Source organism: Colletotrichum godetiae (genome assembly GCF_030913485.1).
Source record: "Colletotrichum godetiae strain CBS 193.32 chromosome Unknown BDP55scaffold_3, whole genome shotgun sequence".
Taxonomy (NCBI): domain Eukaryota; kingdom Fungi; phylum Ascomycota; class Sordariomycetes; order Glomerellales; family Glomerellaceae; genus Colletotrichum; species Colletotrichum godetiae.
Genome location: NW_026851251.1, coordinates 703,056 through 727,279, shown reverse-complemented (window position 1 = coordinate 727,279; position 24,224 = coordinate 703,056). Strand labels below are relative to the sequence as shown.

Genomic DNA, 24,224 nt, shown 5'->3' with positions numbered 1-24,224 from the left:
TGCTCATCATTAATTAAGTAGACAATATTCCATCAGTCAAAACTTTCATATTATTGCACGCATGATTCCTATCTACATGTACTAGAAAGTCTCAATAGGCTGAATTCCGTATAGTGGAGACTACTTGACGAAATCGACCTGGCACCAGAGCTGCGATGTCAAGAGACGTAATTCCGGTGTTCACTTCTTACGAAAGGGTTTACAAATGGCATTCGAAGGAGCAGGAGAAGTTCAAAATCAACCTTCCACGGGTCTCCGGTCTCCGACATTACCAATCTTCGATTTCGAACCGAGCAGGTATCATCAGACTTATCAAGGTCCTCCAAAGGAGGCAACACCCTTTCCCAACCTGTGGCAACAAAAAAGCTGGGGACCATTTTTCCCAAACTCAGCGCCAACGAAAAACACAAAGCCCTACAACTTTTTTGTTTTTCTCAGATTACGTCTGATACACATTAATCAGAACTCAAAAACAGACCTCGTCTTCTTCCCCCTTTTAGTAGATGTATCTGAACCCAGCAGCCCTCTTCTCCTGCTTCAGATCGACGGGCGCCGCCTTCTCGCCGCCTCCCTCGGCCAGCACGGCGGCGTCCTGCTCCGCCTTTTCGAGCTTCTTGTTCTCCCACTTGTGCAGGTAGCGAAGGACGAGGGCGAGGGCGGCGACGAGGACGCAAATTGCCGTGTTGGCGCTGCCGCCTGGGACGTACTGGGGTCCTGTGCTGCTCGGGTACACTTTTTGGTTGTGGTCAGTCAGTCCAGTCGTTCTCGGGCTGCCGCTTCATAGGTAGAATGAGAGAGACTCACTATAGGATCCGTAGATTGTGGCCGTGTTGCCAATCATATTGGCGATAGCGATGCAGGCTGATCGTTTGACGAGAGGTCGGGGGAAGGAGTTTGCTACCCAGGAGACGATGATTTGATCTGTGGGGTTTAGACTGTGTCAGTCGTTCACATTTATTACCGAGTGAGCGGCTTTAAGCGTCATGGTAGCTTACATGCGGAGATGGCGCCCATTGGCATGAGGAACATGGCAAAGTACCGCGCGCCGAGGTTGCTCGAGCCGGTGGCGATGGCGTTCCCGACGGCGGAGACGAGCGTGAGGCATACGATGTGAAGGGAGCGGTCTTTGGTCTTTGCGGAGGACCAGGTGACGCACAGTGAGATGAGGAACGTCGCGGCCTGTTAAGAGAAAGTATGAGCTTGATATTGTCTCCTCACCCCCATTCTGTGATCCATTCTGGGATGGAAGTCCCATCTGGAAAGAAATTCAACATACCCACGCGGGAGCAGTCAACCAAAGCGTCGTAATCTTGCCGTACCCCAACGTCCCGACAATGGTTGGGAAAAAGTACTGAAAGGTCTGCGAGATGAGGGAGACGTGCTGCATCAGGACGAAGATGTAGAGGCGGTAGTCCCGCACGGCCATCTTGACGCCGTCGAGGACGCTCTGCTCGCCGTATGTGTCGGCCTCCTGGATGTCCTCGATGAGGCGCCAGGCGGCGTAGGCGCGCTCCTCTTCCGAGAGCCATTTGGTCGTGTGGGGGTAGTCTGGAAGGATCCACATTGCGACGAGGGAGAATGCGATGGCTGCTACGCCTTCCTGTTGTCGCAAATTTGTGTCAGTCATTGTCTTTCTTTGGATCTAAGTTCTTTCACGCAGGGAAGGGGGGGCATTGAGAAAACACTCACAATGATGAATAACCACCTCCACCCCGCGATCCCCTGTGCCCCCTCCAAACCGCCGAGGATGCCCGCGCCTAGGAGCCCGCCAAACATGTTGGCGAGAGCGTTGCCAGCGTAGAGGTAGGCGATGCGGCGGGTGAGCTCGGCGCGGGTGTACCACGAGGACATGAGGAATACGGCGCCCGGGAAAAAGGGGGCTTCGACGAAGCCAAGGAAGAAGCGAATGACAATGAGGTGCGTAAAGGAGTCGGCGGCGGCGTTGCAGGTCGAGACGACGCCCCAGAGGCAGCAGGAGGCGGCGAGGTAGAAGGAGGGTTTTACTTTGGTCAGCAAGAGGTTGGAGGGGAGCTGCATCAGGAGGTAGCCGACAAAGAAGATTGAGGTGGCGAGGTTGAAGTCGGTTCCCGTCATGCCTAGATCCCGCTCGAGGGTGCCCTGGCGGGCTTGGGCTAGGTTGGAGCGGTCGAGGAAGTTGAGGAGGTACTGGTGGTGTTTTACTTCATGTCAGGATTTTTGAAGCTTTTGATGGAATCTTCTCTTGTATTCGAGTTTTGAGACTTACCATGACTACGAGGGTCGGCATGAGGCGCCGGTCTACACGCCGAAGGAGAGTCTTGTCCATGGCCTTGTGCCAGGCCTCATCCTGGCTTGTGAAGTGTTGAGCCCATTCCAGCGGAGTCGGGTTCGATGCCGTGGGCTTTATGACGCTCTCGGTCTCGCCCTTTACAGTATTCTCATCCTGCTCTATACTGGGCTTGTTGGTCTCCATGGTGCCGGCGAGAGCTTGTAGTCTTGGTCAATGTTTTCCGGGGGTCGTCGTCGCTATGTCACAGAGAAGACGATAAGTGAAGGTTGGGATGACCTTGAGAAGCTTAAACCCACAAGGGAATAAGACGAGGTAGCACAAGGAAGCAGAACCTCTCTGGTATTAAGCTACTTCTTAGTAGGATTTCCGTTACCCCGTGGGGAAGAGGGGGAAACACGGGAACTAATTCAATTACATGGGGGAGAGATGAGGGGAAACTTGCGGTAGCAAGCTCGGTAAATGGACTACCGAAGGCAGTTGATGCTATGGATACATGGGAAGCGGCATTCTCGCCGATCTCGAGCGTGGGCTCGAGTACCCAGTAGGGCGTGAGGAGGTTAGTTGGAGTTTATGACGCGTGTGTCGCAGCATCGCATGCGGGTGAGCTGCAGTTCCGAGCGACCACGCGCGACTCCAATTCGCCCAGACGCACACAAACCCAAGACAATGCCTCTCTCTCTCTCTCTCTCTCTCTCTCTCTCTCTCTCTCTCCCCACGTTTCTTTTCTGAGCCCGGCATGAAAGCCGGGCGGGCTTGTTTTATCTCATGGTCATCTCGTCCCCAAGATATTATGTTTAACCTCTGTTTGCCTGAGCGTGGATGCGAGATCTGATGCGCACGCCAATCAGATGAGGGTTGTGGGCGGCCGATCTGTCAGGGTGCATTTTGGAGGCAGGGTGGTTACCCCTCAAACGGTTGACCCATCTCCAACTGTTGAAGTTGCCATATTTGGGAACCCGGTGGTATATCCGTCTTTTCCGTCTTTCGGTAAGACATTGGGATTGTCGGGGTTGAGGTGAAATAATCTGTTGGACAGTGTCTCTCCAGCTCCAGATTGTAAATTCGCGGGAACCATTTTCAAGTATTGGCCCGGCCTTTGGGGTGCTGAGTGACGCGATCGTATCTCCGGACATACACAGCAATAAGTCGCTCGTATGTACGCTTTTATATCGCTACTCAAGGCTCAGGCTAGCATCGCGAGTGTTATAGGGAAATAAGGAAGAATTGTGATAGCTTTAACCCACGACTTGCTTCGCAAGGTAACGACCGAAGACTCGAATGCATACATCCACGTTTCATGCCACGTATTGGAAAAGAAACAGACTGTGAGCAACGTGATGATGAATTTCCGTGCATGTCATCCTCCCTCAAATAAAAGTCTTAAGCTCCAATTCATGCCGTCTACGAAAGGGAATGTGTGTTTACTCCAAGTGGCACACAGGGATGACTCGACGAAGCTGCCCTACCGCCTGCGCTCCCCCATTTCAGGCCAAGAATGACTGCTTGGAGCGAACTCTCTTGGAGTGCGCTGGAGAGCTTGGAGAGTGACGGGAGGGCCATGTTCCATCTGATTAACAAGAGCCGACAGTGTGGGGGCCGCGGATGGTGGAAACTCGGAGGGCAGGCTCGGTGTTACCTGTCCAAACCTCCGGAGCTGTGGAAATTCCGGCCCCACCCGTTCGGAGCGCCGTGTGGCGCGAAGAAGCTCGATGCATTAAGGGAGTACAAAGCAAGATGGACCATTCATTCGGTATATGTACCCAAAGCCCCGCGCATGTGAATTGTTTGCCAATTCTTCATATCCCGTCTGATCCCGCAGTCTTGCAAACCTTAGCAAGCTCATGATGTGGCTCAAAGGCGGTGTAAGAAGGGTCGTATGCGACGTCTATCATTCCTATTTTCTTGCCTCCGGAAGCAAGGACCAGACGGAAGAATGAACATATTGAACAAAACAAAAGTAGAAGAATGGACAAAATAATGAATGGAACGATCGAGGGTCGAGACTGGATCCGAAACAGAACCGGAGACTTCACAGTCTAACCGGGGCCTCTACAGCCCGGAAACCCTCGACCATATGGCCCAGTGCTTGCATCATGAAGAAAAGAAGCCCCTCACATGGCGGTAGAGTTATCTCATTTGATGTCGAGGTACTCTCAAAGGACAGGTACGTATAGCCATGTCTTCAACCCACCACGGTATTTTGTGCAGTCGGGGCGAAACAAAACGATACTCTATGATTCGCTTCTTCAAAAGCGAATTTCGCCTCTTTAGTAATTTCCTGGTTAGAGCCCGATCAATTACTGGAGGCTGGGGACGGGGTAGGCTGAGGAGGGCGGAACCGCCAAATCACCTCACTGTGTGAAGTACCTAGTTACAGGGTTCAAAAAGGGAGGCATAGCATTGAAAATTCTACTTTACGGATAGTTTTGTAAGGATTTCCGTATGTTACGTTGGCTGGCAGAATACGTGTACTTCGTACACTACGAACTGCTCGGATTGGTCGTGTTCGAGATATCTCGAACGTATTCGGGAGTTGAAGTACTCTTTGGGTAGCATTTGCCGACCACCCATCGCGAATGCCGTGCAGTCCCGTCCGGTGTTTTTGATACCAGAACGAAGTCGCGTGATGAGCCGGATTTTAGAAATCACTCAAACAATCGACCTGAAGGTGATTCATCAGTAATGGCCGACGTTGTTCTCTAGGCTGGACTGGAAGGCTCTGCCTATATAAAAGGCTTTGCTTTTCGGGGAGGGGGGCAGTATCCTTTCTAGTGAAACGGTGAGATTCACCAGCACAGTCGGTGTACAAAATTCAACTAACCATCTCCCAGTACCGATTGCCTTACCCCTTCGACATAGCAGCAACCCAGACAACCAAAGAAGGGACCAAAAGCCCCTCTTTTTGGTCGTCTCCTTTTATCCTCGGATCCAATGACCATGGCTACTTGATTCTTTCCCACGTTCTCGCCGACCTCTCCCTGTACAGGGCGTCCATTCTCGACATCAAGAACCCGTCGTAGTACACTCAGTTTGAGACGCTCTCGAGTTCGTCAACCTTTTACTCCGACACTGGTGTATTCAACGCGTCGTTCTCAGACTACGGCTTTGGCTCTACGAGGCCCTCGGACGGTCTATCCGAGTTGCGAACCTGGAGTACTGTCCCTGGAACCGAATTCGACCTGACTTTCGAGTCAACTTCCCCCGTGCTCCTAAACGGCGGACTCGGGGTGTTCAAAGCCGGGAATGCCATGGTCTATGAATGGAGAATGCCCGCGGACAAAACCAGAGGCTGGCTGAATGTCAACGGGACGAGGGTCGTCGTGGATACGGCGCGGTCCTTGACGTGGTACGATAGGCAATGGGGCGGCGCGCCGCCAAATTGGTCCTGGTTTGAGCTACATCTCGAGAACGTCAATGGAACTGACGTTCCCCTCTCCATTTGGGTGTGGGATGAAGGGGACAGGGATGTCTTGCGACGATTCGAGATGGAGGCGTGCAGAGAGTCGTCTCGGTCGCGTCTTTGGAGACGTCTGGACGTACGTATACTTCCGAGGCGTCGGGTGCCACCTACCCGCTTGATTGGACCCTCTCCCTGGCTAATGGAATTGTGGTCTCCATGTCTAGCGTAAGAGAGGATCAAGAGCTTTACTCGCCGGGTGGAAAGTTGCCAACGTATGAAGGGTATGTCACTGTGACGGGTGTTTACAAGGGGTGTCAGAAGGTTGGAGGGTATAGCTTGATCGAGGTCACCTCTCCCGGTGCACTCTGAGTGTAAAATCAACGCAAAATTCTTGACAATTGTCAGAAGGAAGACTTCCTCTCTCAGGGGCGCTCCATCCCGCCCCTCCCGCCCTTATCCCCCATCTCTTGATCCACCAACGTCGTTTTTCTTTCATCTCTTGGTTCAGGACGAACATTGGAGTCTCACAGTTATGAAGAAGTTGCAAGGAGATTGTATATGGTAGCTAGATATCGAGAGCCTTGCGCAAAGGCTACATGTCCATATAGTGTGATGCTGAAACTTGGCATCACCCACATATTACACTGAGTTCAAGGTCTTGCATTGACACCCTCTCGAGCGCGGATGATCAAGAACTCTCATGTCAAGCCAACTGATAGGCGTTACCTGAACGTGAAGTTGATGTCTCTGCTACTCAATATCATGAACATCACGGCCTTCAACGAGACACGAACTTACCGAAATGAGCGGATATCAAAACGCTCACGCTGTCAAACACCTTAGTCACGTTTAAGCACCTATTTCAGGCCACTTGACGGAGTAGTCAAGTCATGATTGACTTCCACACTTACTTCTTGTAAGCGGGCAATGTGGTAAATCGAACAGACCACCTTTCGGAAGCCGAGCTGCTCGTATTATTAGGCTTATATCTCAGTGAAGCCTATTACTTGAGAATAGCTTCATGGAAACAGGGGCAATTGAAGATGCAAGGCAAGACTAGCTTGAGTAAGTCTTCCAAATTAAACCTTAGTACTGCCGGATCTCGGCCAGAACCTAAGGAAACGATGCCCTACGTGATTAATAACCTAATGATTAATAAACTCATTGACTACGTGTGTGAGTTGGATCTTCATGCCGTGGCGGCAAAGACGAAACCACATTGATCAACCCATGTGTTAAGATCTTTCAGATAACCAGGGTCCTGTATTTTTGCTTACGTTTCCTGCGTCAACCAGCCACCAACGCTTGGGAAATACCACTATACCATACAGCTTTCTGGTCGGTGCTGACTACCTAGGAGATGCTTTGGCAGAGGACGTGGGGTCACAGATGTGCAGATCACGGAGCCCGCGGGCCCACTTTCGGCCATACAAAGAACCTATTCCGGGTGTTCAGCAACGAATTGAGGATAGGACGCCGATCATATATGATTCTCCGTAGTTTAGATGTTGATGTGAATCACACGTCTTATTCTGTCTGGAGAACGAGAGTAATTCGATGCCAGGTATCTTCTCTCGTGCTTCTCGCAACGAGTGAAGTTGAATACTTGGCACAGAGTCTTGGTCTTGAACATCAACTGTTGATCGGTAACCCGTATCTGGCAGCCTAAGACGAGCTGCGCTTGTTGAATACGTCCAATGATTAACTGAGACCGAGAGGTTGTTTGTCACCTCAACCACGGTCAACAACGGTATTGCCGCGCCGTCTCCACTTGCCTTAGAAGAGATGCGACGATTCCCAGCGAGGTGGTTCACACTTCCACCTCTCTTAAAGGCTAGATACTCCTTGTTGCATATCCATTCATTGCGCAACTACATGCACCTTACCATCTACTTAATATACAGGTGCCCTTAAGGTAAACCTTAATTCGACCACCACATCAATCGTTGATTACTTATCAAGTTCCAAGGCATCGAGGTCTCTTGAGACTAAGTCGGACCCACAAGACCTCATACGTTGTTTCTTCCTTGCTTAGAGAATAAACCTATGGATCATGGAGTCTCGTCGTAGCCGACGGCAGAAAGGGGTGCCAACCTTATTTCCATCTAGCTTCATCCCTTCTGGCACTCTCGCCAGCTGATGGATTTTGGGGGAAACATCTCGTAACATTGGGGGCACAAGGGAGGGAGGGGGGGGAGGAGCCTCGATGCCATAAGTAGGCATCTATTTCGACTTTGAACGTTGTTCTATCGCTACCTTTGCCCTCGCAGCCTAGAATGGCATTACCATAACCATTGTCTCCTGGTTGTCTTCAGTACCAACAGCAAAAATGCTATCAACAAAGTATTTGGCCGTCAAGTTATCATTCATATTCACTCTCTTCTTCATCATATTCCTGTCCAGAACCTACTACTCTCCTATTCGACTTAGAGACCAATCCGCCAGGGAGCCGAGCAAAAGCGTGCCCATGCCAGTACCCTTCTCCAAAGTCACAAACAACAGCACGTTCGGATTCCCCAAAATCTTCTTCATCAACATCTCGACCCGCTTCGACCTCCTAGACGCAGCAACAATCCAAGCCTTCCTGTCCGGTGTCCAATTCGAGGTCTTCCCAGCCGTCGAGGCCAACATGATCAAGGATAGGGGTATGCCTCCGACACATGATAAGGACAGACTGAGAGGCGCTGAGAAGGGTTGCTGGAGAGCTCACGCCAACGTTAGGAACCCCCCACCACCACCCCTCCACAAGAGTTTTCCGTGAACTACTTCTAGCTAACGTATGGATTTTAGATCTGGTCTCATATGCTTCGCGAGGAACTACCGTCCGCCTTGATCTCGGAGGGTGGCGCCGCCTGGGATATCCACGTCCGCACCATCATGACCAACTTCCACGAGCACTTTACTGCACTTCTTCATCAGTTGAACTCCACTCAAACTCCCAATGTCGGAAGACTTGAACAAGCAGCAGCAGCAGCAGATGGTTCGGCGCAACCTGTCTTCCCGGACCCCCAAGACCCGTGGCACAGCAGACACTGGGATTTTCTCTCCCTCGGCCACTGCGCAGAGACCCCGCTCAACCACGACCTCATGATCAGATACGACGACGAACACGTCCCCCCCGGGCCAAAGAGCTACTACGGTCTCCCGCTCGGCAGCGAACGAGTCGTCCGCAAGTCGGGCGGCATAGCGTGTACGACGACATACGCCGTCAGCCGATCCGGGGCGGCCAAGCTGCTCCTGCGCACGGCGACGGACCTCGATTTGCCAGTCGATCTGGTTATCAAATTGATGATTCTGTCCGGGGATCTGGTTGCGTACAGCGTCCAGCCGACCACAAGGTCACATTGGAAGTATGTGCCTGGTATCGGTACGAATCTCCGAGGCTCAAACAGCGATGTGCAGGAGAGTAGGCAGGAAGTGGAAGATGATGAAGACCCAAAGGCGTGGGAAACAGTCAGCCAAACTTGAATCGTATGGAGGCCGATGGAATACTTTGTAGACGCGGCTCTCAAAGAAATGACATTGCAGGTAGCCTGGAGGAGGATATTCGGAGGAGAGCGACCACCGTCGCAGGTGACGGGAGTCTAGAAGAGAATGTGAAGCGTGTGCGTGTAGTTTTCTGCTCATCCGCGTTGTGTACTTAATCGGCCTGTTGAACGTAAGCGCCATGAAGCGGACCCATTCATCAGCTGCTCGCATAGAAAAGTAGGCAATTCATTGATAGGGCTACGAATGCCGACTGGCATCATCATTGGAAAGGAACAAGCTGACTGAGACGGCAGCAAACGATATGGTTGTGGCTGACTGATACCGCGACATGCAACCCAAAGACGACACAGCGACAGGCGCTCCCTCAACCTCGATCGGGACTTGTGGTTGAGAAAATTGGCCGGTCCCCCCCGAGCTCCCAATGGTTCCTTTGATGCCTGACTAGCTCGATGACTGCGAAATCAATGCTGATGCATTGCTGGTGGCCTTTATGGTTCGCTTCAGCTCACGGGGGTTAGCCAAATTCCCACGAGTCGACCGCAGAGACCCAGCTGCCACCCCGTCATTGACAAACGCCGTCTCCAATAGCCATTGATCAATGTCAGACCTTCAGCAATATCGTAAGAAGTGTGTTAGGACGCGATTGTTCTTACGACAAAACCGAATGGCTCACAGGAAATTCGACGGCCGGCACACTCAGGGGAGTTGAGATTAGTCTATTGAGTCAAGCTTAGCCGCTACCCGATGTCGGCCAGCTAATCAACTCCATTTCGGCATACGAGAGCCGCTGATGGAGCGGGCCGACACAACGAAACATGCGTCCAGAGTTGCTCCAGTACAGGACTCTTAAAGAGCTCAAGTAAGACTGAGGGTAGCTAGCGGTGTAGCAATTAGCGCGGGGCACAGCGCTGCTCAAGTTCCAACTCATCAAACCAAGCGAGTAACAGAGCGGGCGTGGCGTGATCTGGCCACAGGCCGTATTTCTCGGTTGATGGTCAGAAGAGCGAGAGTGCAGGTTCCTCCCGCCGAATACTGCAAATGATCAGCAACGGACGAGGGCCACTCTTTGGATACGAGATGTATATCCATGAATAGATGATGGAGGAGCACGAAAATCGCTGGCTGAGGCGAAAAGTTTTCAGCTCAACATCGTGAAGCTACTCGGGTGTGGCAAGTGTCGTGATGTCTGCCGATGGAAGTTAACACTATCCGTACAGAGCGTATCGGCGACTACCGCGAGTTTGCGAGTGTAAAGCTGACTGGTCCAGGGACCAGAAAGGACACCAGGCACACCAACACTGGTGCAATCTCGCACAATTTGGTAGGCGCAATTTCCTTACTCCGCCATCAGTGCCCTAGAAGGAGTGGCGACAAATGACATGCCCAGATCTATCGCACGGGCACAGTCGATAGATCGCGTTCGGCGGTTTTGCTGACGACTGACAGACAGCCTGACAGGTTCTCTGCCGTTGGCTCGTTCACCCAGGCGAGATGGAGATGGAGACGTTTGACGAGGAGTTGTTCGGTCTCTTTCCAGGTCAAGTCTCTACTACGTATCCATAGGGGTAGAGACAAAGCACGGGGTACGTGGGTTGCGGGTGGAGGAAGATTCGTGACATGAGGCTCATGCCAAACGTCCACATGGGCAAGGGACGGCGTCTCTTCCTCGAGAGTTGTGCAACAAATGCTCAGCACGTCGACGACATGGCATACGTAAAGGGTAGAGAAATCCGTCTTGGTCTGGGGATGGCCTGGTTGAGGTTTGAAGATGGCGGAGGATGAGGTTCAAAAGAGGGCAAGCACGTTTCGGTAAGTGGTGCGAGCCTGCGAGGCGCCGACAAGCAGTGACTGAGGAGGTGAATAGTGGACTCGTCACTCGTGGAGGGCAAAAGACTCCTCTTACTAAGTCTTGGCTCGAAAGGGGTTCCGGTTGAGATGGAAGGAATGGCCCACTCTCCGGCGTTATCTACGTAAGTACGTACCTTTCTACCTACACTAGTAAGTAAGGAAGGTACTACGTAGGTATGGCCACGCCTCGGCACAGTGGAATCTATCCCAGATATCGCGAGTGCCGTCCGCGACAATTGGAGGCTTTCTTCCAGAAGCAGAAGGCAAGACCGCTGAGTCGTGTGGCGTTACTGGCGTTGTGTGTTGAAGAAGAAGGCGCTTTGCCGCATTCCAGTGCGGTAGAAAGATACCGTTGAGAGTCACCCGAGACATTGTGTTCCCCTGTAGCCCACTGCCCACCCAAGACGTGATTCATGCGGTCTTTTCTCGCCCATTCCTTCGTCGCACTAGAATGCGGGTTCCAGTTCAAGGAGGTGGCTGTGGCACAGCATCAGTCTCAGTCAATGACAGTCAGTCGGTTAAAGACAATAAGCACTGCTAAGCAATAGGAAACTTCTGTCGAGTCTGGATCGGGTTCGAGTATTTCATAGGTAGGATGCAGTGCAACCTACAGCCTGTTTACCCCGTGGCGGCACGTGGAATTAAGCTTGAAGGTTAAGATTGGATGACAGCAGGCGCGTGTGACATTACGAGCGGCGGTCTCTCACCAGCTTTGGTGGCCGCTGACTGCCAATTTGTCACTCGAGTGCACCTCTTTGCGCTCGAATTGTCAATGGCGCCAGCAAGCTCATCTCATCAATCGCCCAAAAAGGCAACGCTCCTTAGCCGACCAACGAAGCGGTGCGGTCTGTTCTGCCCCCCCTGTTCTCTGGAGATGTTCCCAGTTTCCATCTGGACGAGTCGACGACACGAACTGACAGCAAAAGGGAAAAGGCACAATGGAAAGGTTTCGGTCGATGCCGCCAATCAGAGCTGGTGCCTGAGGGATGTCCTGTGGAGACATACAAATTGTGCGTGACTCCATTGGTTGAGTGTGGAAACAATGCAAACTTATGCAGGTACGAATACCTCCTCGAGGCTCAGGTACCTGCCTTGCGGAAGATAAGATACGTACCGCAGTCTGGAGTGCTTCGTCGACCCCGGTTGGGACCCCGTTGGGAACCGTGCGTTGGTGTCCTCATTTCGTTTGGCTCCAAGCGGCAGCAACGGCTTGCATGCGCAACGTCTCTCATTGGCTCTTTCCAGGAACAAGTCAAGCTTTGCCGAGATGATGGCCCTGTCTGATTGGCGAGTTCGTCCAAGGTCGAGGGGCCATGTCATTTTCATTTCCCCCCCGGGCCTCGAATCCTTGGCCTCCTTAATCCTTACTCTGCCAACTGCGCGAATCTCCTCAAGCTCGTCGCATCGACGCTTGTCCGCCTCAACCGCCCCCGGCCTTAGCCAAGCATCACCGCTTGCCCATTGCCCAATGTCGCCATGACCAGCCAGAATCCTTGCGCCCGCCCCTCAAATGGCCCTGGTCGATCCAGCTCTCTCTCCCCCGTTCTAGCTAACAGGGGGGGGGATCGCGCGCGAGGTTCTGTCAACCCATCTCTCAGGCTCTCAGTCTCTGCCTTTTGCGGCAAGCTCAGTAGAGACGGGCAAATGGGCCCCTACCACAGTAGGCTGAACGATTCCCACCCCGGATAACTTGCTGCTCTCTCTCATTTTATCGTCGACCCATCCTGCCACCTCCACCCTCGCTCGTTCTCCTCTTCTTTCTCTTGTCCTTGCACCGCATCCTTACGCCTTGCCCAGTCTCTGCTTTGAGACGTTCCGCTCTTTACACCGACATTCGCTGTCTAGTCATTCGCTTTCGAAGACATCACGTTCTCTACGAATCCAACACGCTTGCGCGCTGTTGCTAGTCCAATTCGCCATCTCCATGTTATAGCATTGAATCCGGACGACAAACCCGACTGCCGTTGTCATCACGTTGCGCGACGCGCCAACCGCCAGGAATCAGCTACTGCTTTCTTGAATTGTCTTGGGAGGAAACCACGTCGACTCTTGACGAAACCCCGCTTCCGAGATGAAGCTCTCTACTATGAAGGCTGCTCTGGGCTCGGCTTTGGTCCTGCTCTCTGCCCAACCCGCCGAGGCTCACGATGGCTCTCACCGCCACCTTCACAAGTTGAAGTCCGGTCTGGGTCCCAACGAGGAAATCGAAACGCTTGCTGAGAGGGATGTCATCAAGAGAACTTCAGACGGCAAGGCCATTTGCAGCTTGCCCAGCGATGGCGATCTGGTCAAAGTCCCTGGTGCCATGAACAATGGTTTTGCCATGAGCCCCGATCAGGCCTGTGTTGAAGGAAGCTACTGCCCTATTGCCTGCAAAGCCGGCAAAGTCATGGCGCAATGGGAGCCCGATTCGTCCTACACGTATCCCTCATCCATGGTAAGAATCTAGCTATCTTTTTCCACTGCAGTCCGAAGGCTAACCGGTTCAGAACGGTGGTCTGTACTGTGGATCTGATGGTAAAGCTACAAAGCCCATCAAAGGCTCTCCCTACTGCGTCGATGGAGCTGGTAGCGTTGAGGTCTTCAACAAGTGTGGCAAGACTTTGTCGTTCTGCCAAACCGTTCTGCCGGGCAACGAAGCTATGCTCATTCCCAGCGTGATTGACAAGTCCATCACTCTTGCTGTTCCCGACCCTAGTTACTGGTGCAGCACCAGTGCTCAGTGAGTTCGCCTTGATGAACATGAGTGAACGTGAAGAAACTAATGACGTCTAGCTACTACATCAACCCTCCTGGTGTTACGGATGAGGGTTGCATCTGGGGTGATTCCTCCAAGGCAGTCGGTAACTGGGCTGCGTACGTCGCAGGAGCCAACCAGGACAGCCAGGGACGAACTTTCGTCACTCTCGGTTACAACCCCATCTGGGAGGGTTCCGCGCTCAAGAACACAAAGCCTACCTACGGTGTCCGAATCGAGTGCCCCGATGGCGGCTGCAATGGCACTCCTTGCTCCATCGACCCCTCTGCCAATGCTGTTGGAGAGGTGACCAGCAACCTGGCTGGTACTGGCGCCGGCAATGCCAAGTACTGCGTTGTCACTGTTCCCAAGGGAAAGAAGGGTCGCATCATTGTCTTCCCACTTGACGGATCCGGTGGAAGCGACTCTGACGACGACGAGAAGGATACTAAGGTCGAAATCAAGGTCGCCAAGTCTTCGGCTGCTCCGTCACCTACTCCGACTCCGACGCCAACTCCTACTCCCACCCCTACTCCTACGCCGACACCGACGCCTTCGCCTTCCTCCTCTTCCGCGGCGCCCTCCTCCAAGGCTGTCAAGAGCTCCAGCTCCAAGGCTTCCAGCGCAGCCATCTCCGCTTCCTCGACATCATCAAGTGCCCCCACTGTCATGGCCGGTATGTTCCATGAGAACGATAACTCAACGACCACCGCTTCCGACTCCGATGTTACGACTTCCAAGCCTGCCACCGCCACAGAGACGGAAGAATCAGCGCCCGCAACGACTTCGAAGGAGAATGAAGGGGTCAAACAAGGCGGTGGTGCCATTGCCGGCCTCGTCATCGCCTTTGTGGCAGCCACTTTCCTCTACTGATTGCGGTCAGTTGATAGTCGTATTCTTCCTTTCGCCCCAGCCAGCAGCAGCAGCAGCAGCAGGCGCCGCCTGTCCTTCGCTTCCACACCCATGCTTGTCAACACGACGCAGCGCCGTTCTTTGGCTGCCATTCGACCTCGGTTGTCTCGGAACCAGCTCGCTCGGCCGGGTAATCTATTCTCACCCTTTGGGCAAGCTCGCTTGCTACGTATCATTTACGCTGCTGGCATTTCTTCATTTCGACCAGCCGCTTACGACCATGCGGTAAAGTTTTGCATATACGCCAGTGACAGATGGCACCTTCATCCATTACAACTCATCTGGACGTATACATCGAATTCCCGCGATAATATCGCGACAGTCTAGTGTTTATTGTCTTAGCATTCTCGTGTTGACCACACGAGCAGGCAAAGCTTTCTTTCGGGTATTTACTACTCGGCTCTTCTGACAAGGGGCATTTACATACTTTCGGATCGGTTTGCTTCTCATCTATACCCATTTACGCACGTATTATTTTGATCTTATACTATATTATTCGAGGAACATGTGGAGGAAGCTTTTATGTGAAATGGAACATCGGTCATGACTTGAGGGGAAGCGGGGTATCTTGGACCGGAAAATCTTATTCCATGAGGGGAACTGTATTATGTGAGAATGTGCTTGGAGAACGTGTGGCTGAGCCTTGGTCGACGTCAAGGGGAGGTGATGTGGGGCATGTGGCCATGTCATGATGGCTTGTCGAGCGTCGTTTATGTCTGTTCTAGGGTAGTTCAGACCTCGGTCGGGACGTATTGGGCCTGTCACCTGCTTCACGGCCCGGTCCAACCAATAAACGAAACGTTCAAGCTCAATGGTATTGCGGTGCCTCGAATCAATTTTCTAGTCGTCTTTCCTGATTGTCCACCCTAGATCCCGCTACTCTACAATCACCGGTAACAGACCGCCATATCGAAGCAAGATGGGAGAAATAAGCCGCTCCTTACTATAGCGCTTGCTAGAGCATGACGGCAGCGAGCTTGTACAGTGTCATGAGGCAAGACATGGATGCTTACGCCTCATGAAATTCGTAATTCTGATCTCAATCAGCCGCTACACGAAACAGTCTGAGCCTTGAGGAAGGGTTGAGGCCAATCAATCGCGTATGTAAAGGGGATTTCATTTTTCCACGATGCTAGGTACTTCTACTGAGGTGTTCACCAAATCTAGGTACAAGGAATGAAGGTAAAAAATCGCAAAGCTAGCTGAAAGGGAGAAGGGGTGGGCGTGAAGAAAGACAAAAAGTGCAAATGCAAAACGCCTAAAGCCCATGCAATGAGTCGAATGCTCGAATGCCAAACCATCAAATGCTCGCTTGCCAGATGCATGACGCCATGCTCTCTCTCTCTCTGTCTCTCTCTCTCTCTCTCTCTCTCTCTCTCTCTCTCTCTCTCTCTCTCTCTCTATCTGCAGTCAACTGCCTCGCCACTGCCAATCTCTCTCTCTCGCGCAACCTTTACAAAGCACGCTTCTGGATGTTGCACTTCTTCAAGCACTCGTCAACTCCAAGCGCAATGCTGGCAGGAATAGCCTTGCGTACACGGTCGATATCCGCACCAGCAATGCTCTGTCCAAACGTAGCAGCAATAACATCGTCAGTCAAGGCAAAGGCACTATCAGCAACCTGTCCGGTACCAAAGTCCTCGGCCGCAAAACTCGCCACGAACACGACATCGCCGCAGTCCGGGTTGAACTGCGTGTGCAGAGAGCCCTGGTAAAACGGCGTCATCTGGAAGGGGCCGAGCTCGGTGCGGATGGCGCGGCGGGTCTTGCCGTCCGCCGCGAGGACGACGCCGTTCTCGGGCGTCATTTCGGTGATGAGACGGCCCTGGACGACGATTTGGAGCTCGGCGGAGCGGGGGTGGACGTGGAGGGTGTTCATGCCGCAGGGGCCGACGCGGCCTACGGCCATGCCGGCGCCGGTGCCGACTAGGGCGGGGAAGGTTTTGCGGTTGGCGGCGACGAGTTCGCCTCCTTTTCCGGGGTTCTGTTGGGGTTGGTTGAAGTCGAAGATGAATTGCTTGTCGTCTGGGAGGAGCTTGAAACGGTCTGCGGCGCTGTTTTGGGGTCATTAGTAAGTTGGAAAGAGAGGAGGAGGGTATGGGAGGAGACTTACGTGTCGGCGAGAAAGAGCTGCTGGGTGAGGGATAGAGTGGGAGCGGCAGCGGCAGCGGTGGTTGTCTCTGCGCGAGGACTGCTGTAGGGGGCTGCTAGGGCCGGGGAGGCGAGGGCCAGGGTGAGGGCGACGGAGCTAGTGGTGAAGTACATTCTGGAGTCTTGTGCTTATGTATGCTGGCTAGAGATACCGATGTCGAAGAGTGCTAGTTCAAGTCGAAAGGAGACAAGGAGATGAGACTCAAGGAAAGTTGAGATTAGATGGTATTGCGATGCGTTCACTGTGTGATGAGATGCAAGAGAGAAGCCATCATGAGAAAGGGATCTGATGTCTAGTTATATACTGGCATCCCATCTATTCGGATGGGACGAAAATGAACAGTCTAAGTTGGTGGTGCATAGTCTAATTTGGGATGTCGTCCAACCTCAAGGTCCATCCATCGTCGACCAAAGTCCACAATACTGCCATCCCGCATGGTCTTGAAAGTCGGCTAGGCTTAGACCTTGACCAACATTCGGCTCAACTCTCATCCTGTCCGCAGCAGGAGAAAAGACCACTCACTAGCTAGCTAGCCTGCATCCCTCTCAAGATGACACAAGAAACGGACAGAACGGCTCCCACGTGCCATCGCTCACAAAGCTCCTTCTCGGGAGCAGTGTAGTCCGGTAAGAATTGACAGGGAGCCTACAGGGCTTGGAAATTTGACCTCGTTGTCAGCACTAGCGCGGAGTTTGGGTCGTTGGACTACATCGGCCACGAGGTTGGGGGGAACCCGTGGAGGATGGAGGGTGGATGTTGAATAATCCCAGTCGGCGTTTGTTTATTTGGGGTGGGGGAACGTTTCCTGCGGCCGCGGGTCTCTGATCCAATCACGAATAAGCTCAGCCCACATTAGCGCCGTTGCGAAAGTTATCTCATTGGTTGCTGCGCTTCTCGGAGACCGCTATCCGGGCCCCATAAGTTGGCTGTGCAACGTCCACCCGCCAAACCGACCTCCCCCCCCCCCCCCCCCCTCCCTCCAGCGCTTGTTTTCTCTCGTCCTTTCCAACCCAAACTAAAAATAACAGGGGAAGGCAGGATGCGCACGTTTTTGTTGATTCATCCAAAGACACTTGTTCGGTTGGAGAGATTCCATTTTGTTTCCTCACATACCTTGTGCCGAAGGATCTCCAGCAGGGTCGCAACCCCGGCAGGTCGGTCTTGTTTCCCTGATCTACGCCTCGCGGATCGGTGTCGCTCCGGGTTGAGTGGGATGCGACCATGTGGGCTGGGACAGGTGTCTTTGATGTTGGACGGGATTTTGGTCTATATGTCGTGGTATTGAGTCTTTCTGTTGCACGGCGCCTGCGGATATCGTTATTTTGGGGAAGTCTTATCTTTGGAAGCGTTTGCCCACAGTGGTGGCATCTTGATCAATACCCAAAGTCAAGACTTCACAGCCGCTGTCTACGAAATGAGGACTCATGTTTGCTGCAACTGCTAAGAGTTTGGTTTGTTGTACGGATCTTTGGATTATTGGCTGAAGCTAGTATACGACCCAGTGGTCTACAGACGTCTTACTCACTCCACCAGCAGCTACACACTACTACGGCAAAGCTTCATAGGCATAGTGCTTATCGATCCGGGGAACAGCAAGGAGTCTAAATACAGCCAGCCTCATGAGTGGCATTTGAGCGGTATTCTTCAGTGGTCCCTCAACAGGACTAAGCGTCGGCTCGGTCGACACCGAGATGACCAAAAGGCAGGACCCGTGGATCCCTTTTTCACCGACCAGATCACTAAAGCCTGACCTTACCTTACGATTGACAAACATAGCTAGAAAGCTATCTAGACTTACGACACTGTTACTTAGTATCGCAGCCTCAACTTTTGCAAACATACCTCTACGACTAGCTGGCCGTAACACCGTAACACTTTCCTTAACTGACCCGCCCACTTCGTCTTTGGGCTTTCCAACTTACAACTCACGGAGAGAGTTACTAGGCCGAAAGGGGGGAAATTGTCATCACACGAGTCAGACATCAGCGTAGAAATGGAAGAAAACGAGAAATTGGACAGAATATGACTTCGCGTAGACTAATTGGTGATACTTGAAGTATCTATGAATGGTCGGGATTAGTGGTACTTGTTTCCTATCGCCGGAAAATATTTGTAAAGCGTAAGATCCTATCCTAGTGGTTGTCTCATCCCCTGAAATGACCATGGTGATTTGAGTATATAAGTGAACCAATTTCCCTCAACTTCAGAACTCAAGTTACAACGACCAGACTTATTCTTCTCTTTAATACTCAAGCCAACCTCTCAAAATCCTTTGCCAAAATCAATCATGTCTTGCTACGCTGAAGCCCACGCCAACCCAAATGGCCCTGGCGACGCGCGTCCAACGGCCCTGAAAATCATCGAGGACGAGGGTGTGAAGGGAAAGCTCGCGGGTAAGGTCATTATCATCACCGGTACTTCTTCCGGCATCGGTATCGAGACCACTCGCGCCCTGTCCGCCACTGGCGCCACCCTCTTTCTCACAGCCCGAGACGTCGCCAAGGCTCAGTCCGCCCTCATTGGTATCTTCGATCAATCCCGCATGGAGATCATCAAGATGGACCAGGCAAGCCTCTCTTCTGTCCGGGATGCCGCCGCCGCCATTCTTGCCAAGACTACCAAGATTCACCTCCTGGTGAATAACGCTGGCATTATGGCCATCCCCGACCATCGTCTTACCGCCGAGGGCCACGAGCTCCAGTTCGGCACAAACCACCTATCCCATTTCCTCTTTTACAAGCTCTTGGAACCTGCGCTTCTTGCTGCAGCCTCCCCGAGTCTACCGTCACGCGTCGTCAATCTCTCGTCCACTGCTCACAACGTCCATGGAATAAATGACCCCGACAACTACGACTTCCAGAAAGGCGACTATGATGCCAGTGTGGCCTACGGACAATCCAAAACGGCCAACATTTACATGGCTAACGAGATCGAGCGCCGCTACGGGTCGAGCCACCTACACGCAACGAGCGTCCATCCCGGTATTGTCCAAACGGGGCTGACCCAGCACATGCCCCCGGATGCCTTCAAGGGGATGGAGTACTTGTATCCCACAATGAAGAGTATTGAACAGGGTGCCGCAACTTCGGTATGGGCGGCTGTGGGCAAGGCATGGAAACATGAAGGTGGCAAGTACCTTGTCAACTGCGCCGTAGCAGAGCCGTATGTTGAAGGAGATAACAAGTTTCTTGCGCTCGGATATGCGCCGTACGCCTATGATGTAGAAAAGGCAAAGAGGTTGTGGAGTCACTCGCTTAAGATTGTAGGATTGCCTGACGAGGCGTAGGGAACCGAGAGTGACGTGGCCCCCAGTATGCAGTTCAACGAGTAATTTCTTTTTGATTGATAACACAATTATACCCAGGGACATACATACCATCCGTGATATCTTTGTGATGTATTGATCACTTGATGTCTCAAATTCTGACTTGTTGAGCCGGCCTCTAGCTAGGTAATAAGTAGCGGCAAAAGCAGCAAATTTCGCCCGACTGTGTCTCTTGTTACGAAGGCTCGAGTACTTGTTACCATCATTCCAGCGTAGCGGCTACCTCCTCGGTCCAGAGAGGCGTATGGGAGCTTCTCCCCTCTTCAGCCTCCAGCAATTACTAGCTTCAACCAAGTCATCAGACCCCTCCACTGCCCACGACCACTTCTCAAGAAAGCCGGGGGTGGCCTCCCAGCTCCGTATGTCGTGCGGCTCGCCCCACACAATGAGGCCCTTACGGTTCGCAGTGATGCCATCTTCGTGAGATTCTGCGGTGAAGGGGGAGATCCCTTTGGGCTTGGGGTCGGAAACGGTGATGGTGACGGGGGTACCTCGTCGCTCTCGAGTCGGTGTCATGCTCATGAGCTCACCGATGAGGTCTTGTAGAAGCTCCCAGTGGTCAAATTCCCCTTCGCGCCTTATTAGATTGTCACGAAAGCGAGGGAATGGAAAGAGATTGATGTACAGAGAATGCAGCCGGATTTGCTGAAGGCGGGTTGGGATGAGGCAGGGTGGAATATTAGGATTCAGGGGATAGACACATGTGTCATCACGGTAAGGACCGCTGATTGGACAGGTGGTTGGAGAAGAAGGCTTATTAGTCTGGCCTGTGAGAAGTATGTTGAGAGTGCGTTTGTTCGCAACGAAAGCGCGAAAGACATTGTACTGGACGAGATGGAGGAGGTGGTCGGTTGAAAGTGGGAAGATGAAGGACGGGGGGGTTAGAGGCTTCTGGGCATTGGCGGCGGTGGGCGGCAGTGGCCCTTGAACAACGCAAGCGCATTCAGCGGCAGGTTTTGATTCGCTTCCTGATGCTGACGAGACGTTCTGAGAGGCGTCATTATCGAATTCGTCGAGGCGCCAGCGTCTGACTTCAAATGGGCGCGACAACGTCCGTGAAGACATCGAGACTTGCTGCTTCATCCGCAGCCCTGTCAAACTTATGAGCTCATCAATTCTCGAGGCTATGGCGGAAACACTTACGGTGTGCTCTTTGATTATTCCGGTTTTGAAGCTTCCTGCGCTGCGTATTATTGGCTTTGGCCTCGACGTCAGCGTCGGCGTGGTCGGAGTGACAGCTGACCATGTTCGACTCGCGTTCACTCCCCGATGAATGAAGAGAAGTACCGGAATCTGCCATTTTTCGTAGCTACCAGTTTTTCGATTGTATGTCGCTGCTGTTAAATCTCACTGGGAAGTACTGACATTCAGGAAAGTCACTAAACCGACGCAGACGAGGTCTTTGATTTTGAAATATACCGTGCATCGACCAATGCCAGTCAAACCGTCAAACGTGGGGGCTAGACAAGGGCACGCATGCGTAAACCTCCACGCTATAGGCTAAGCTCAAGAAGGGAAAAGGGTCATCGGGTGGGGCTAACCGATGTAGAGGAGCCGTTAGAAATCATGGCTGTGTTAAACTTTAAAGTCTGCGAGAAGACACGCTAGGCCGAAGAAGGGAAATTTGTAATCACGGCGAGTTATACCTAGGTCTGAGCCAGGGATGGTTTCTGGCGGTATCCATACGGAGTACCCCGTAGGTACGGATAGAAAATGATTATTGTTAATCGATCTGGCTCGTCTGTAGAACACCATCAAAGAAACGGCTTTTATCAAGTTTTCACCGCTATCTCCGGGAATGACTGCGGCCCGAATTGAACTGGTATTAAAGTCAATGTGAATGGTCGCAGCCAGCTAATATCAGAGATTAAGGTGCCTGTATCAATGCGGATTATGATGGAATATAAAGGCTAGCCGAGCCTCTTTACCATCTGTGCCTTGGTCTTGAATCGCTACCTCTCAATTCTACCTTCACACTCACACAAAGTTCCAAAGATTATAGCCTCACACCACCATGGCCACTACCCCATCCTCATCAGACCTCAGGAAGGTGATTGAGGCTACTGCAGAAACGTTTTTGGCATCGTTCGAAGACGGTTCAGTCCAGAACGACCCCGCCATCATCAACCGCACCCTCACACCAGACTGCACTCGACACATACTCCCTTCCAGCGTGTCTGAGGTCCTTGGTCTGCCGGCAAATTTCAGCATCGACAATGTCACGTTCCAAGAAGTCTTTGCTAAAGACATCAAAGCCCTCAAGTTCCGCAACGGCATCATTTCGAACTTGGTTATCGACACTGAAGCTCGCCGCGCTGCGTTCACATCTATATTTGATGTGGTGGTAGTAGGTAGCGGGGAAAAATTCGCCTCGGAGGCCAGTTTCACCTTGTACTTCAACGAAAATGGTTCTAAGATCACAAAAGTGATTGAGTTCCTCGAAAAAGATTCGACTGTAAAGATGGCAGGCGTTCACAAGTAGAACATGCCGAATAGCAATTGAAGAATTCCCCTCATACATAGCGCGGTGGTGCGTTTCGTTACAGGCCGTTCGAGATCAAAAGTCAGCGTGCGCCTCTGTAATTAGCCGCTAGAGATGATAGATCCATGAGTACGAATAAGATGTGGAAATCTTATTCTTAGACTTTATAAGCTAGCAATTGGGGCTGGAAGGAAATCAAGTCACTCACCGGTTTACAAAAATTTTAAGAACTATGATTATTGCCTTTCTGTGCTAGATGCCTTCCATCTGGCGCAGAGACTTAGAACTATTTATGGTGTTTTGGTATTACGATGCTAAGGTGTGAAGAAGGGAATAAAATCCCAGGTATGTTACGGCCAGCTAGTCGTAGTGAGTGTCACGAACCAACATTGTTACGAGCAGGTCAAGGCAACCAACTGTGACACAAAGCAAAAGCTTCGATAATGATGACTCCGGTCATCATTATCCCTTGTTCTGCAAATATAGCTACGCCATGACAGGACCAACTGTGTGTAACGGGCTGGGCCCATATGAGGCCTTGCGGGATATCGCGGCCATGAACTACCCCTGATCAGGCCCACCGCGGAACCTACGATGCCGACAATCCGATGGCCAGTGCGGTACGGCCTTGATCAGGCCAACGGCAAAGCGGAGATTTGTTGTTTTTCCTATCTGGTCCTCATCTGAGGATACTCGTAGTAGTCGTCATAGCTAGTTACAAATACACTAGCCTTGGACCGTTACACTCCCATAACTCTTCAGCGATCAACTTAATAAACATCTTCGGATAATTTCAGGCTTACCTTACCCTGCACCCTAACATTGGAGATACGACTGATCACTATATCTTCTGAAGACCGTTCTAGATGTACTCGACCTACAGCACCACGGATACTGTTACAGCTTCATACCTCAGCTTCTGTTAGCAGACTCCTCACTATCAGCTAGCCTGGCCATAACACCAGAATTACAACCAAGTACTACTATAGGACCTTTTACAGCAGAGCAAAAAGGGTGGAACTCAGCCGGCAGCCACAAAATCTTCTGACCGTCAGAGATTATCCAATAACTAGCGATCTTTGCTAATGCTCAGTGTAAGATCATTACACGGACCCGTTGTTACACCACCTCTGTGACTTTTTGCAGGCGTGGGTTCTTGGGCACTTCATTCAAGCCACAGGTGGTAAATTGAGCTCCCTGGGCGGGGCCTTCTGCCGTCCTTTCACAGCGTTCTGTCAACCCTCTCCCACCTTCACCACAACTTTCTCTCCCCATCAACCTCACCCATTGTTCAGGCTTTGAACATCCAGCGATCTGGACGACAAAGACACTGTTGTCCGCGCATGCACCAATTCAAATGAACACAGGCCATTTGCTGATAAAGCGGTGCCCCCAAACACCAACCTAAATCGTGCATCCAACTCAATCATGGTGCCAAACCAAGTCAATGGCGAAGGCGACACCTTCCACAACGCTCTTGCCTTTGCATACCGTCTTGCGCTTGGCCAATTCACCACAGCAGATCAAGAAAATCCTTCTTTCCACTTATCGCCAGAATCGTACGAAGCTCTCCTTCACCGCTTGCAGAGCGAACCTTCGCCTGGCCTAGA

At 52.0% G+C, this 24,224-nt stretch overlaps 10 protein-coding genes across 10 annotated transcripts; 6 read left to right on the top strand and 4 right to left on the bottom strand.

Annotated features, from left to right (window-relative positions):
- Window positions 1-60: 60 nt before the first annotated feature.
- Window positions 61-2,836, bottom strand: BDP55DRAFT_599972 (major facilitator superfamily transporter). Its single transcript, XM_060571042.1, has 6 exons — window positions 2,246-2,836; window positions 1,690-2,166; window positions 1,277-1,600; window positions 996-1,179; window positions 805-921; window positions 61-732 (listed from the first exon to the last, which is right to left on the bottom strand). The coding sequence occupies exons 1-6, from the start codon at window positions 2,450-2,452 to the stop codon at window positions 497-499; spliced, it is 1,545 nt and encodes a 514-aa protein (XP_060435592.1). The 5' UTR covers window positions 2,453-2,836; the 3' UTR covers window positions 61-496.
- A 1,526-nt stretch (window positions 2,837-4,362) lies between these two features.
- Window positions 4,363-6,038, top strand: BDP55DRAFT_689866 (uncharacterized protein; the record flags this gene model as incomplete). Its single annotated transcript, XM_060576788.1, has 4 exons — window positions 4,363-4,433; window positions 5,163-5,288; window positions 5,316-5,712; window positions 5,733-6,038. The coding sequence occupies 4 exons, from the start codon at window positions 4,363-4,365 to the stop codon at window positions 6,036-6,038; spliced, it is 900 nt and encodes a 299-aa protein (XP_060435591.1).
- Window positions 6,039-6,559: 521 nt separating this feature from the next.
- BDP55DRAFT_689865 (uncharacterized protein) lies at window positions 6,560-9,257 on the top strand (the record flags this gene model as incomplete). Its single annotated transcript, XM_060576787.1, has 5 exons — window positions 6,560-6,585; window positions 7,234-7,307; window positions 8,144-8,385; window positions 8,460-9,112; window positions 9,149-9,257. 5 exons carry the CDS (start codon window positions 6,560-6,562, stop codon window positions 9,255-9,257), a joined length of 1,104 nt encoding a protein of 367 aa, XP_060435590.1.
- Window positions 9,258-13,077: 3,820 nt separating this feature from the next.
- On the top strand, window positions 13,078-14,616 carry BDP55DRAFT_540803 (beta-glucosidase; the record flags this gene model as incomplete). The annotated part of the gene is made up of 3 exons (XM_060568154.1): window positions 13,078-13,443; window positions 13,496-13,728; window positions 13,782-14,616. The coding sequence occupies 3 exons, from the start codon at window positions 13,078-13,080 to the stop codon at window positions 14,614-14,616; spliced, it is 1,434 nt and encodes a 477-aa protein (XP_060435589.1).
- Window positions 14,617-15,387: 771 nt separating this feature from the next.
- BDP55DRAFT_645023 (uncharacterized protein) lies at window positions 15,388-16,061 on the bottom strand. The gene is made up of 4 exons (XM_060573616.1): window positions 15,823-16,061; window positions 15,703-15,755; window positions 15,526-15,649; window positions 15,388-15,469 (listed from the first exon to the last, which is right to left on the bottom strand). Exons 1-3 carry the CDS (start codon window positions 15,978-15,980, stop codon window positions 15,543-15,545), a joined length of 318 nt encoding a protein of 105 aa, XP_060435588.1. The 5' UTR covers window positions 15,981-16,061; the 3' UTR covers window positions 15,388-15,469; window positions 15,526-15,542.
- Window positions 16,062-16,108: 47 nt separating this feature from the next.
- On the bottom strand, window positions 16,109-16,920 carry BDP55DRAFT_689863 (RmlC-like cupin domain-containing protein; the record flags this gene model as incomplete). Its single annotated transcript, XM_060576786.1, has 2 exons — window positions 16,109-16,709; window positions 16,769-16,920. The coding sequence occupies 2 exons, from the start codon at window positions 16,918-16,920 to the stop codon at window positions 16,109-16,111; spliced, it is 753 nt and encodes a 250-aa protein (XP_060435587.1).
- An 864-nt stretch (window positions 16,921-17,784) lies between these two features.
- BDP55DRAFT_645018 (uncharacterized protein) lies at window positions 17,785-18,568 on the top strand. Its single transcript, XM_060573615.1, has one exon. It carries the CDS (start codon window positions 18,029-18,031, stop codon window positions 18,410-18,412), a length of 384 nt encoding a protein of 127 aa, XP_060435586.1. The 5' UTR covers window positions 17,785-18,028; the 3' UTR covers window positions 18,413-18,568.
- Window positions 18,569-19,062: 494 nt separating this feature from the next.
- On the top strand, window positions 19,063-20,093 carry BDP55DRAFT_747939 (WW domain-containing oxidoreductase; the record flags this gene model as incomplete). The annotated part of the gene is made up of 1 exon (XM_060580582.1): window positions 19,063-20,093. Exon 1 carries the CDS (start codon window positions 19,095-19,097, stop codon window positions 20,091-20,093), a length of 999 nt encoding a protein of 332 aa, XP_060435585.1. The 5' UTR covers window positions 19,063-19,094.
- A 258-nt stretch (window positions 20,094-20,351) lies between these two features.
- On the bottom strand, window positions 20,352-21,432 carry BDP55DRAFT_689861 (uncharacterized protein; the record flags this gene model as incomplete). Its single annotated transcript, XM_060576785.1, has 2 exons — window positions 20,352-21,223; window positions 21,276-21,432. 2 exons carry the CDS (start codon window positions 21,430-21,432, stop codon window positions 20,352-20,354), a joined length of 1,029 nt encoding a protein of 342 aa, XP_060435584.1.
- A 394-nt stretch (window positions 21,433-21,826) lies between these two features.
- On the top strand, window positions 21,827-22,761 carry BDP55DRAFT_645012 (uncharacterized protein). Its single transcript, XM_060573614.1, has one exon. It carries the CDS (start codon window positions 22,147-22,149, stop codon window positions 22,612-22,614), a length of 468 nt encoding a protein of 155 aa, XP_060435583.1. The 5' UTR covers window positions 21,827-22,146; the 3' UTR covers window positions 22,615-22,761.
- Window positions 22,762-24,224: the final 1,463 nt, after the last annotated feature.

Bases quoted from the DNA above. Each gene is read 5' to 3' on its own strand.
- BDP55DRAFT_645023 (XM_060573616.1), bottom strand. From the start codon at position 15,980: ATGCATCTGGCAAGCGAGCATTTGATGGTTTGGCATTCGAGCATTCGA. The intron at 15,756-15,822 runs CTAGATTTGGTG...CCCTTTACATAC, and splicing joins TTTACCTTCATTCCTTGTAC to GCGATTGATTGGCCTCAACC. The intron at 15,650-15,702 runs CTGATTGAGATC...TCCATGTCTTGC, and splicing joins CAGACTGTTTCGTGTAGCGG to CTCATGACACTGTACAAGCT.
- BDP55DRAFT_645018 (XM_060573615.1), top strand. From the start codon at position 18,029: ATGTGGGCTGGGACAGGTGTCTTTGATGTTGGACGGGATTTTGGTCTA.
- BDP55DRAFT_645012 (XM_060573614.1), top strand. From the start codon at position 22,147: ATGGCCACTACCCCATCCTCATCAGACCTCAGGAAGGTGATTGAGGCT.
- BDP55DRAFT_599972 (XM_060571042.1), bottom strand. From the start codon at position 2,452: ATGGAGACCAACAAGCCCAGTATAGAGCAGGATGAGAATACTGTAAAG. The intron at 2,167-2,245 runs GTAAGTCTCAAA...AAACACCACCAG, and splicing joins TGCCGACCCTCGTAGTCATG to TACCTCCTCAACTTCCTCGA. The intron at 1,601-1,689 runs GTGAGTGTTTTC...TTGCGACAACAG, and splicing joins GGAGGTGGTTATTCATCATT to GAAGGCGTAGCAGCCATCGC.